Raw genomic sequence first — 11,950 nt, 5'->3', positions numbered from 1 at the left:
TTAGAAAAACAAATAAAATTCATTGTGAAATGTTTATTATTTTATGCATTTGGTCTATCACCAAATATTGCATCAAGTAATGTGACAAATGGCAAAACATGTGCTTGATACCGTGGATCTTCTGGATTATTTTTATAACTATGATAATAATCCAGAAGATCAATGCAGATTACTGCTTCAATAACTTGGTCATCTGCTTCTATTATTTCTCTGACTGTGTTCAACTCCATGTCACTTCCTTCCTGTAACAAATTAAATTCTTGTTACATTTTGACTCTTAAAAAGCATCCGCTTGCATAATAAATGAATAGAAAATATTATATTGTAAAGGCCAACAAAAACTGAAGTCAAATCAAAACCAAAGACAATCCTCAATGTCGTAAACAAAATGCAAACAAGAAATAAAAATTCCATGAAAGATTAACTCAACAAAACCAAAGCTAATCATCAAGCAAAATCATTACGAGACTCCTTGGTTTGTCTCTTTAGAAAAGGTAGCTTCTCGTCATCTGGGAGAGCAAGAAATAAACCGCGCACAACATCATTTGTTGCAATAAGATCAAGAGATGCCCAATAAAGCTCCGACATCGGAACCAGATCCGGTACTGCCCTCACATGTTTCACAACAAGAGCCATTTGTTCTTCAGTTGAATTTGTTGACTGAGATTTTGACTTTGCATTTGTCATTTGCTCTAGAATATCATTTCGGTCTTCCATAGTAGTAGCAATACGGTCGAGCGTCGAGTCTACTGGATTTTGTTTACGCTTTCGGTTTCGACTTCTTTTCTCCTGAGTGTGCGTAGAAGATGTCTCTTTGGATGCAAATGATGGTTCCGCCTCGGAATTTGGATTTGCAGAGTTTTCCCTCGGAATTTGTGACATCCAATCTGGGTCTTCTGTTTCCATATGATGAGGTTCGTTCTCACGCATCATATCTTCTCTCTCGTCTTCTTCGTTTGTACGTTCAGTCTCACTTACGTCAACTAATGGAGCATGACGATTTACACCACGTCTTGGTTGCCATGACTCCTCCACCACAACCGTTTCATCTCGGAAGACCACATGAAGAAGCGGTATAAACCGCAGTGGGTGCGACCGGAGTCTCGAAGCTTCAGGATAAGCCTTATAAACCAAAAACAAAATTCCAATCAATGAAAATACAAAACAAGAAATTAATAATTACACAAATATGTGGTTACATACCTTAATTTTATCTTTCCACCAATGATCAGGGGCATCAAGACTTCCTGTCCTTGGATTAACTCCGAGTCCAGTTGCTCCAAACGTGATTTTACGATACAGTTCATATTGCCTCTTTAAAGTATCAAGTCTATTCTTAATTTTGTTCCAGTTTAAGTTTAGTGGAAATTCCTTTCTAAATTCTGTAAGAACGTTTTCTTTTCCTTTCTCACTCAAACTTTTGCCTCTGGAATTTCCAGCTTGTTTCTCTAGCGTTATCAAATCTAACAACAAACGAGTCATCTCGTCTGACCAGGTAATTTTCTATTCGAGAAAACAAGTTGAGACATATATTCAATCACCAAACTCAAAACAATATATAGAATGAAAAAGATGATGCTATGAAAAAAATAGAAAGAGTTACACATATATAACATATAATGAATGATAAAAGAGATTCAATACTTACGTTTCCATCTTGATTTTCATCACCTTGGGTTGACGCCATAACTTGGAGGTTTGAGAGACTAGGGTTACGGCTTGGTTAGGGTTGAGAAGGTGATAAACATATATAGAAGATAGAAAAAAATTTGTCGTTGGTTTTTTTTTTTTTTTTTTTTTTTTTTTATTAAAAATTATTCCAACCGCAATCGCCCGCAACCGCAAACGCTTGCGGGAACTAGCTTTTGGAATTCAATGGTTGGGAGCGATTGGAAGCGACTGAAAGCGATTGGGAGCGTTTTGTGTGATTGGCCCCAACCGCTAGCAACCGCCCGCAAACGCAAACGCAGCGTTTGCGGGAGCTAGCGGGAGAACCAGTCAAGCCCTTAATTTATTTATCATCAAAATTAAAATCTCATAATCTCTTCTCTGATTCTTCTCTCTCTCTCTGTGTCTCTGTCTCTGTCTCTATATATAATTCGTTATTTTTATTATTTATAATAATGATGAATCCTCCTCCACCTCAAGCCGTACTGATTCGCCATCTTTTCACCTCTTTAATGAATTTTTTCATCTCTCCCTCTCTTTTAACTTTCTGAAACCCCAACTCTAGACGAAAGCTCACTTCTTTTTCTTTTCTCTGATTTTGTTGGTGTGGTGTGTTGTTGTGTGTTTGTCTTCTTCTTCTTTAAACAATGCAGAGCAGCTTCAAGACCGTTCCTTTCAACCCTGATTTCTACTCTCAATCCTCTTACTTCTTCAGGTAATAAACAAACATCTCCCAAATCTTCAAAAGCTTAGACACATAAAAAAATAAATAAAAAACTAATCTTTTTTCTTGTTTCTCTGTTTTTAAAACAGAGGAGATACTTGTCTTGAAGAGTTTCATCAACCAGTCAATGGGTTTCATCATGATGAAGCTATCGATTTAAGTCCAAGTCAGCTTCTTTTTTCTCATCTTACTTTTACATAACTCAAGTACACAAAAAAGGTTTAAGCTTTGTTGGAGGAATCTCAAGTTTGGTTGTTCCATTTTTCTTTTGCAGATGTCACTATTGCTTCTTCAGCCAACTTACACTACACGACGTTTGATACGGTAAGAGTTTGATTCCTTTTCACCAAACCCAAATTTTATAATAAGAAACCAAAAAAAGAGTTCTCTTTTTTCTGATGCTTTGTTCTATGTATGTATGTATTACTCTGTTTTAGGGTATGGATTGTGGTGGCTTGAGGGAGAGACTTGAAGTAGAAGATGAGTGTTTGGATACAGGACAGTTAGTATACCAGAAAGGGACAAGGTTAGTAGGAGGAGGAGGAGGAGAAGTGAACGGCAGTTTAGAGAACTGGTGTGATTCGGTTTCAGCTATGGCTGATAACAGTCAACATACTGACACTTCCACAGATATTGATACTGATGACAAGACTCAGGTTTTGTTCCTTTGTCTTCTTCGTTTAAACCATCTGCTAAAAATAAGATTAAAAGATTCTGTTTTTTTTTCCCATTTCTGTTTGTTTCTTCACTTTGGAGTTTTGTTTTGTCCCTTTTGGTTTTTATAAATTTTTTCCTCATTGATATGTCACCTTGGAATTCGATCTATATTGTTTGCTCAGATTATGTCTGTTTTTTTTTGGTTCTTTTGGTCTAATGTGACACACCCTGGATGATTTGGTGTGTTGAACTTACAAAGTTCTTGTAAAGTTTCTTCCTTTTTATGTGTATGATGATGATATGAACTTTACTTGACCCATTGCTTAATAAATTGTAGTTGCTTGTAAAGTTTCTTGCTTTTTATTGATATATAATACGGAATTCAGTGGCCCATGGCTTTTGAAAAAATGGAATTGCTTGTAAAGTTATAATGCTTTTTTTACTACTGGCCCATGGCTTTCAGTTACATTGATGCATATTGTTTGTTTGTGTTATATAGTTAAATGGAGGTCATCAAGGGATGGTTTTGGCTACAAATTGTTCAGATCAATCCAAGGTGAAATCTAGTGAACAAAGGGTAGATTTTCTAAATTTTTTACTTGAGTTTTGGATCTGTTTTTGGGTGGAATGAGCATTGATGTATCGAGTTCTTGGCAGACACTTAGAAGACTGGCTCAGAACCGTGAGGCTGCTAGGAAAAGTCGATTGAGGAAAAAGGTATATAGTGTAGCTGATTCATGAGACTGTGTTTTTTTCATCTTCCACTAAATTTGTATTTACTTCATATTTTGGATTGCATTGTATCTTAATAGGCATATGTTCAGCAACTTGAGAATAGTCGAGTCAGGCTTGCGCAGCTAGAGGAAGAGCTCGAACGAGTTCGCCAACAGGTCTAAAACTGACTAATTCAAAACTATTAACTTCTTGAAATTATCTCTGTAAGCTTCAAGTTTTACTGATTTGTATTAATGGTTTTCTCTTGTATTCAGGGAAGTGTGGTTGAAAGCGGAGTTACAGCGAATCACACACACTTGCCAGCTGGAAATGGTAAGACTTTTCAGAATCCCACATAAAACACTTCTTGGCTCGTTTGGTAACATGGAAGTGATCTTCTTACTAAGGATGAAGTTTTGTTTTTTTTATGTTTGTAGGTGTCTTTTCATTTGAGTTGGAATATACACGCTGGAAAGAGGAACATCAAAGGCTGATCAATGACTTAAGATCGGGTGTGAATTCTCAGTTAGGTGACAACGAGCTACGCATGCTAGTAGATGCTGTGATGAGTCACTACAATGAAATATTCAGGCTAAAAGGAATTGGCACTAAAGTTGACGTCTTTCATATGCTCTCAGGCATGTGGAAGACGCCTGCTGAGAGATTTTTCATGTGGTTAGGTGGATTTAGATCATCTGAGTTACTTAAGGTAAATAAAGAAAAGGTTCTTAACATTTGTTTTCACAATCATTGGTTTTGTTCATTTTTTTTTTCATATTTTGGTAACTATGTTCTGTTAGATATTGGGGAACCATGTCGATCCGTTGACTGATCAGCAGTTGATAGGCATCTGCAACCTTCAACAGTCGTCTCAGCAAACAGAAGATGCATTGTCACAAGGCATGGAAGCCCTGCAACAATCGCTTCTTGAGACACTTTCCTCTGCTTCAATGGGTCCAAACTCTTCAGCAAATGTTGCTGACTATATGGGTCATATGGCTATGCCTATGGGGAAACTTGGCACTCTCGAAAACTTCCTTCGCCAGGTAAAAAAAACACAAAGCCTTTCTCTCTTTCTCAACAACAATTGGCATTACAAATCAAGAACCTGAAAAAGGTTGTTATGTCTTTGCAGGCAGATCTATTAAGGCAACAAACTCTGCAACAGCTACACAGAATTCTCACCACACGACAAGCTGCTCGCGCTTTTTTGGTCATCCACGACTATATTTCTCGGCTTAGAGCACTTAGCTCTCTATGGTTAGCCCGACCTAGAGACTAGAGAAGCCTTGTTATATGAGTCATGACCAAAGGAAAGCATAGTTCTGGTCTCAAGATTTTCATACACATATTTTAATGAAAAGACCAAAAGCTCTCTCCTCTTTAGCGTCTTAGATCATCTGTTTATTTAGTCGGTAGTGAACGTTACCATTCAGAATCAATCAACGTCTCTTTTGTTATTTACTTTCCCCTAACTAATCTGAGATACACAAGAAGCTTACATTATCTACATAAAAGTTAAAAACCGTAAGAGATAATGGCTACATCGTATGACAAGTATATCAGCTAGCGAATCATGCCAGGTACTACTATGGGAGGAGTCACTTTCTCTCGGCTCCATTTCTCTACATTCGAAAGCCAACCTGAAAATCACCAAAAAAGAAAATGGGTCTGATTGGTAAAAAAACTGTAAATGAAAGCTGTACAAAAAAGCTGAGAATAAAGCTTTTGATAAAGTTTTTAGTAAAGTTTTTGTGATTGGTAAAGCTTTAATTTAAAGCTGTATGTTGGTACAGCTTTGTACCACTTTGTAAAGTGGTTACCAATCACTCCCATTGTATTTTGTGAATCTTGTGGAACCTTAATTTTATGTTTTTGTTTTTGTTATTATTTTTTTATTCTTTGAATGAATGTTAAATTTATTCAACCAAAAAAACAACCTTGCTTACAATATATGCATCTGGTCTTTGAATTTGTTTTTTTTTTAAAGATGTCGTTAAAGGATTTAGAAGAATACCGATGGAAGGGTCAGCGCCGCGGTTCTTGAGCTCTCTAGATTCTTGACAAATAGCGCATGGGGTACAAAAGATATGGACCCAAAAGTCACGGCATGGTTCCTCAGGCAATGCGAAATGTTCCCTAAGCGTGGTCCGGCTTGGGAACGCATAAAGCCAACAACAACCCACAAAGCCTAACGCTAGATGAATCAAACCTGCGTTCATACAAGCTGCATTTCCCCAAATCCAACTTTTTTAGATTTTATTTTACACAAACAAATTTGATATGATTATATTAAACGTAAATTACGGTGTTTCTTACATATGGTTCCTCTGTTAACGATCTCGACGTTTTGAGCGAAGGAGATACATGGCATTATAGCTGTCTGAACACCTAAAACAAGAAACAAACCCATTTGATTTGATACAACAAAGAAGATAGAAAGATCAATCAAACATGAAGAGATACGTTTTGAAACGTACAAATGTGAGCATCTTCGTGACAATCGCAAAGACCGGTGGTCCATAGTCCCTGAGGAAGCTGTTCGGCGTACGGTTGATCCCGGAACGACGTCCCCTCCGCCTTAAACACCGGCCCATTCCCATACATTTTCAGTTTTATTAATAACAATTATACCAAATTCAACAGATTTTCTCGACGTGAATTGTTAGAACTTTTTTTTTGAGCACAAGAAAAAAATAATGTTTTCTCAAGACTTGTGAGAGAGAAATATGGAAGAAAATAAAAATTTATACTTGTTTTCGATTGGAGCTGGACATACGCACCCAAAAAGACCTTCAATACAGGATTAGCTAGAGAAGAGAAGCGTCAAAATTGTTGGTGAAAAAAACTTATAGACGAAGATGAGATATCAAATGGTTGATAACGATTTATCTAAATGTAGTAGTAACTTTATAGTGTAATATGTAAACTAGTTGTTGTAATAATACAAAAATAGAAAACCGTATTGGATAGACAATTTGACCATATTAGACCCAAAAAAAAGAGAGAGAAGATTATCCACATTATAATTTGTAAACGTTTTTAGTTGACCTAAGAGAAGTTAAAATCTCTTAAGCAAGTTGACTACAAGTTAAGGTTCTAGAAAAAAGTTTTTGCTTCTAGAGAAAAGTTAGAAATAGCTTAGTGGTGATTTGGTAATTAGTGGTGAGTGAGACACTTCACTTTAGATTCTTGTCCAGGATAGTGGTTTATGCCCAAACACCTTTAGTAAAATTGAGACATGAAAGAGAGAACCTTTACCATATGAAGGTTTTCGAGAAAATATGGTTTATTGCATTGAGTGCAGTTCTAAGATCAATAGAAGCTCAAGGCAAATTATAAAATTGTGGCCTTGTATATATATTATTTTTCGAAAAGATTGTTTTTATAATATATTAAAAGGAAATGTTACCATTTTTTACAAATATTTTTTAAAAATATCCTTTTTCTAATCATTTTTAGTGTCAATCTCGATGCATTCAATTACAAATTTCTACAATATCTAATATAAGTAAAGCTGTGACTTATATAAAAATAAATGAGTTGTGAAAACACTCTAAATTATATAAAAAAATAATCAAATATATAAAGGTTAGACCCTAAATTTTTAAATCTAAGTAAGCTGTAAAAGTAAATCTAATTAAGTAGTACCGGAAAATTCGAAGGCAAAATGTACCGGTTTTAAAAAACCCTTTTCTCTCTAGAAAAGACGATTTCCTGACCCCCTTCATTTCGAAGCCGCCGTTGCCGATCTCGGCACCGGCAACCCTCCTCCGATGATTAAGCCCAAGAAAAAGCGCTCTTCTCCTCTTAAACCCTCCTCCTCAGCCTCCTCAGTCCCTGCCCCCGCTTCCTTCCATCCTCCCCCGTCCCCATATCTGGTTTCCCCTAAGATAGCAGACGAGAGTCCTGCTGCCCCCTCTGCGGCGATGAAAGCCCCAGCTCCCACTCCGCCTCTATCAAGGACTCCGTCAAGGCTGGTTCTAAGTCGACAAGATCTTTCCTGCAGCAAGTGAATCGAGACCTCAAATCTCGAAAGCCCACGAAGACTCCATGGCCGCTGATTCCGCTCAGATCTCAGCTCTAGCTAATTGGAAGGAAATGCTTGTTGGCCCCTCGGGCAAGATGGAGAAGAAAGGTACCGCTATCACCTTAGAATCTGGTGAACTATGTGTCAAAATCCCTAACGCGGTGATTCAAAAGAACCAAAGCCGCTGGAAGGATTTTATCATTGGACAATTTCATTGAAATCTTCCCTCGAAAGGAGCCCTCTACGCCATCCTCAATGGAATCTGGAGTCGCAAGAGACGAGACATCACTATCTCCAAGCAAGGGCCTAAGTCTGTTCTTATCCGTATACCTTGTGAGGAAACTCGCAGACGGGTTCTCGCCCAGAGGGTGTGGCACATTGAGGGACAATCCATGTTTGTTGCAGATTGGGAACCTGGACTCACCCCGGTGATGCATGAGCTAACAGAAATCCGGTCTGGCTTGAATTTAGAGGCGTTCCTCCTCAGTTCTTCTCACAAGAAGCTTTGGAGCATATAGCAAGTCTTGTGGGACATCCGGTCTTTTGTCACCCTGCCACTATCAACCTCAGAGACTTGGAAGTTGCAAAAGTTTTTACCATTGTAAATATCACCAAGTCGCTTCCGGAAGCAGTTAATGCTCAGTTTGAATCGGGTGAAATTTACAGAATAGAGGTCTCCAGTCCGTGGCTTCCTCCTATCTATGCTCACTGTCAAGGAGTAGGTCACTCCATCAAGCGATGCCCCACGGCTCCGATACTCTGTAATTTCTGTAAGTCAACCACTCACTCTAGGGAGGACTGCACTCATGGCAAGAGCGTCTCAAAACCTTTACCTGCTGATCCAGTGGTGCAAAAAAGGAAAAACCCTCAGAGAAGACGTAAGGAGCAATCAAAAAGAAACTCTCTAGCTCTAGAGAAAACTTCCTCAGGTAATCCTCATCAAGAAGGAACTCTGGAACTGGACATTGGCCTCAATACTGCTTCTAATCCTGGAAAAAAAGGGAAGACTAAATCCTCTTCCAAGCGCGTCCAATCCTTGTCTTCCTCCTCTTCAGAATACGGCTCTCCATAGGAATCCTCTTCTTCCGACCCCCCATCCGAAGAAGATGATAATCCAGACGATAATGCGGAATTTATGAAGGTTCTATCTAAGAAGAAACTAAGAAAAGAGAGACGTTTTGAGCAGACTTCCTCAGGGAAGGGGACACTAACCAAATCTTCTCATTAATGGTAAATGTAGACATAGTGTAAAGCGAAGAAGCTTCAGGAAATGGCTACAACAGCATAAGGCGGTTTTTGGCAGCCTTATAGAGACTCGTGTCAAACAACACAAATCTCTGAAATATGTGCAGTCTACTTTTGCGGATTGGAATTTTGCAGCCAACTATGAGTTTGCAGAGCTAGGAAGGATATGGATTGTCTGGCATCCGTCAGTGAAGATTACCATTCATTCGAAGTCTAAGCAGATGGTAACTTGTATCGTCCACTTACCAAAGGAGGATAGCGAGATTGTTGTGTCTTTTGTGTATGCTGTCAATTGCAGGATTGGGAGACAATTACTGTGGGAGGAATTGTGCAATCTGTCTCGAGATTCTGCTGTGTACTCTCGGCCTTGGGTGGTTATGGGAGATTTCAATCAAACTCTAAATCCTGCTGAACACTCTTCTGGAGGCACTCGTATAAAGAAAGGGATGAAGGAATTCAAAGATTGCCTTTCTTATGCCAATCTTCAGGACCTTACCTTAAGGGGGACCATTTCACTTGGTGGAACAATCAGGAGCTTAATCCGATTGCCAAAAAGCTGGATAGAGTCCTGATCAATGATGAATGGATGGTCAAATATCTTTTATCCTTCTCATTGTTTGCGGAGCCTGATTTCTTTGATCACTCTCCTGCTGTCGTGGACTTAAGAAATCGACAATAGGGTCGAAGGCACTTTATGATTTCCCATTTCCTCCTCCAAAATGAAGAGTTCATCCCTGGACTCCTCAACTACTGGCATAATGCAGACTTCAATTGCACTGCACAGTTCACACTGGTCAGGAAGCTAAAAGAGCTGAAAGGGATTTTTCGTGACTTAAACAAGGAAAAGTACTCGGGGTTAGAAAACCGTACAAGAGAAGCTCAGGATTTTCTTCACCAATGTCAAGCTTTGTTGCTGAGTGACCCCTCAAGAATCTCAGCAGCTCAGGAGAAACAGGCTCACCAGAAATGGATGACTCTTGCCCTCGCTGAGGAAAAATTCATTTATCAGAGATCCAGAATTAAGTGGTTTGAGTGTGGAGATCTTAATACTGCTTTTTTCCACAGGGTTATGGCGACCCGCAGAGCACAGAACCAGATACATTATCTCATCAATGATCAAGGTCAGAGGTTAACTAGTCCTGAGGAGGTAAAAACCTATTGTGTGTCCTACTACCAGGACCTGATTGGAGGGCACCCTATTCCATTTTCCAATCCTGAAATTGAGAGAATCAGGGATCTCATCCCTTTCAGACTGGAGGAAAACTTCCAGAGGTCCCTAGTTGCTGACATCATGGATGCAGAAATAAAGAGAGAATTCTTCTCCATGCCAACAAACAAAACCCCGGGACCAGACGGTTTTACTGGAGAGTTCTTCTAAGCTTCTTGGGACATCATCGGGAACGACCTTATAGCGGCAGTCAAGGAATTCTTTCGAACTGGTAACCTTCTCAAACAAGTCAATGCCACTGCTCTCATTCTAATCCCTAAAGTGATAAGAGCAGATAAGATATCAAACTTCAGGCCCATCTCGTGTTGTAATGTCCTTTACAAGGTCATTTCCAAAATCTTAGCTCGCCGAATGGAGGATATCCTCCCCCTGATGATCTCTAACTCTCAGTCTGCCTTTGTTAAAGGTCGACTAATAGTGGAGAACGTCTTGCTCGCCTCAGAAATGGTGCAAGGTTTTGGCAGGAATAATGTCACGTCAAGGGCGCTGTTAAAGGTAAATTTGAGGAAGGCCTTTGATTGTGTGAGATGGGACTTCGTTCTGAAGATCCTGGAGATTGCTCAATTTCCTCCCCGTTTCATTAACTGGGTGAAGCAGTGTGTTACTACCACATCTTTCTCCATCAACATCAATGGAGAGCTTTGCGGCTATTTCAAGGGAGGAAGGAGACTTAGACAGGGAGATCCTCTCTCCCCTACCCTCTTTGTAATCGCCATGGAAGCTCTATCCAGCCTTCTTACCCAATGTTTTGACACTGGCTCCATAGGTTATCACCCCCTGGGAAGGAATCATATCCTCTCGCACCTGGTTTTTGCGGATGACTTAATGATTTTCTTTGATGGAAGTAACTCCTCTCTGCATGCAATTGCTACTCTCTTGGATGAATTCAAGGATCTCTCGGGACTGAGTATGAATAGGGACAAGTCCACTCCTTTTGTAGCTGGAGTCTCAGACCAGCTTCGCGACCAGTTGTCACTCCACGGTTTCGAGTATGGGTCATTCCCTGTCCGATACCTAGGACTTCCTCTCCTCCACCGTAAGCCCAGGAAAGCTGATTACTCTCCACTTCTGGACAATATCAAAGCTCGGTTCTCCTCCTGGTCCACTAAGGTTCTCTCCTTTGCGGGTCGTCTCCAGCTCATCTCTGCGGTGATTTACAGCTGTGTCAACTTATGGTCCTCTGCCTTTGCCCTCTCTAAAGGCTGTCTTTGCCTCATAGAATCCATGTGCAATGCTTTCCTTTGGTCAGGGAGTCTGGAAAAACGCGCAAATGCAAAGGTCTCATGGAAGAATATTTGTCTTCCTAAAAATGAAGGTGGTCTTGGCCTAAGAAACTTCTCTGTCTGGAATAAGACACTCAATTTGAGGTTGATGTGGCTTCTTTTCACGAATAGTGGATCCCTTTGGGTGGCTTGGATGAGAGAGCATATGCTCAAAGCTAACAACTACTGGTCAGCTGAGGATAGTTCCGAGGCTTCCTGGATGTGGAAATTTCTTCTCGCCCTGAAACCTCTGGTAAAGACTCTTATGGGATGCAATATAGGTGACGGAAAAATGGCAAGCTATTGGTTTGATAATTGGAGTCAGGCAAGACCATTGATCGATCTCATTGGTCAAGACGGTCCTCGCCTTATGGGCATTCCCAAGGATGCGTCTGTCATCTAGGGAACTGGTCCTCAAGGAT

General features: G+C 39.8%; 3 protein-coding genes across 4 annotated transcripts; 1 reads left to right on the top strand and 2 right to left on the bottom strand.

The window, feature by feature from the left end:
• Window positions 1-1,755, bottom strand: LOC104750683 (uncharacterized protein At2g29880-like). Its single transcript, XM_010472519.2, has 2 exons — window positions 1,204-1,755; window positions 1-1,122 (listed from the first exon to the last, which is right to left on the bottom strand). The coding sequence occupies exons 1-2, from the start codon at window positions 1,480-1,482 to the stop codon at window positions 448-450; spliced, it is 954 nt and encodes a 317-aa protein (XP_010470821.1). The 5' UTR covers window positions 1,483-1,755; the 3' UTR covers window positions 1-447.
• On the top strand, window positions 2,062-5,223 carry LOC104750682 (transcription factor PERIANTHIA). Of its 2 annotated transcripts, none has more exons than XM_010472517.1 (11): window positions 2,062-2,383; window positions 2,482-2,558; window positions 2,667-2,716; window positions 2,830-3,048; window positions 3,549-3,605; window positions 3,707-3,766; window positions 3,862-3,939; window positions 4,039-4,096; window positions 4,201-4,472; window positions 4,564-4,809; window positions 4,899-5,223. In XM_010472517.1, exons 1-11 carry the CDS (start codon window positions 2,316-2,318, stop codon window positions 5,043-5,045), a joined length of 1,332 nt encoding a protein of 443 aa, XP_010470819.1. In that variant the 5' UTR covers window positions 2,062-2,315; the 3' UTR covers window positions 5,046-5,223. The 2 variants fall into 2 exon arrangements, with proteins under 2 accessions (XP_010470819.1, XP_010470818.1); XM_010472516.1 differs by having other exon boundaries at window positions 3,549-3,626.
• LOC104750681 (protein PLANT CADMIUM RESISTANCE 12-like) lies at window positions 5,307-6,548 on the bottom strand. Its single transcript, XM_010472514.1, has 4 exons — window positions 6,244-6,548; window positions 6,083-6,154; window positions 5,781-5,990; window positions 5,307-5,406 (listed from the first exon to the last, which is right to left on the bottom strand). The coding sequence occupies exons 1-4, from the start codon at window positions 6,368-6,370 to the stop codon at window positions 5,330-5,332; spliced, it is 486 nt and encodes a 161-aa protein (XP_010470816.1). The 5' UTR covers window positions 6,371-6,548; the 3' UTR covers window positions 5,307-5,329.

The sequence above is a fragment of the Camelina sativa genome, chromosome 16, assembly GCF_000633955.1.
Source record: "Camelina sativa cultivar DH55 chromosome 16, Cs, whole genome shotgun sequence".
NCBI lineage: Eukaryota > Viridiplantae > Streptophyta > Magnoliopsida > Brassicales > Brassicaceae > Camelina > Camelina sativa.
The sequence above is the reverse complement of the archived record's forward strand: the minus strand, read 5'-3'. Positions and strand labels throughout refer to the sequence as shown.

Coding starts and splice junctions, on each gene's coding strand:
- LOC104750681 (XM_010472514.1), bottom strand. CDS start 6,370: ATGTATGGGAATGGGCCGGTGTTTAAGGCGGAGGGGACGTCGTTCCGG. Junction 5,991..6,082: donor CGTTAACAGAGGAACCATAT/GTAAGAAACACC, acceptor GGGGAAATGCAG/CTTGTATGAACGCAGGTTTG. Junction 5,407..5,780: donor CGGCGCTGACCCTTCCATCG/GTATTCTTCTAA, acceptor GGTGATTTTCAG/GTTGGCTTTCGAATGTAGAG.
- LOC104750683 (XM_010472519.2), bottom strand. CDS start 1,482: ATGACTCGTTTGTTGTTAGATTTGATAACGCTAGAGAAACAAGCTGGA. Junction 1,123..1,203: donor GGTGGAAAGATAAAATTAAG/GTATGTAACCAC, acceptor TTGGTTTATAAG/GCTTATCCTGAAGCTTCGAG.
- LOC104750682 (XM_010472516.1), top strand. CDS start 2,316: ATGCAGAGCAGCTTCAAGACCGTTCCTTTCAACCCTGATTTCTACTCT. Junction 3,940..4,038: donor TCGAACGAGTTCGCCAACAG/GTCTAAAACTGA, acceptor TCTTGTATTCAG/GGAAGTGTGGTTGAAAGCGG. Junction 4,097..4,200: donor ACACTTGCCAGCTGGAAATG/GTAAGACTTTTC, acceptor TTATGTTTGTAG/GTGTCTTTTCATTTGAGTTG.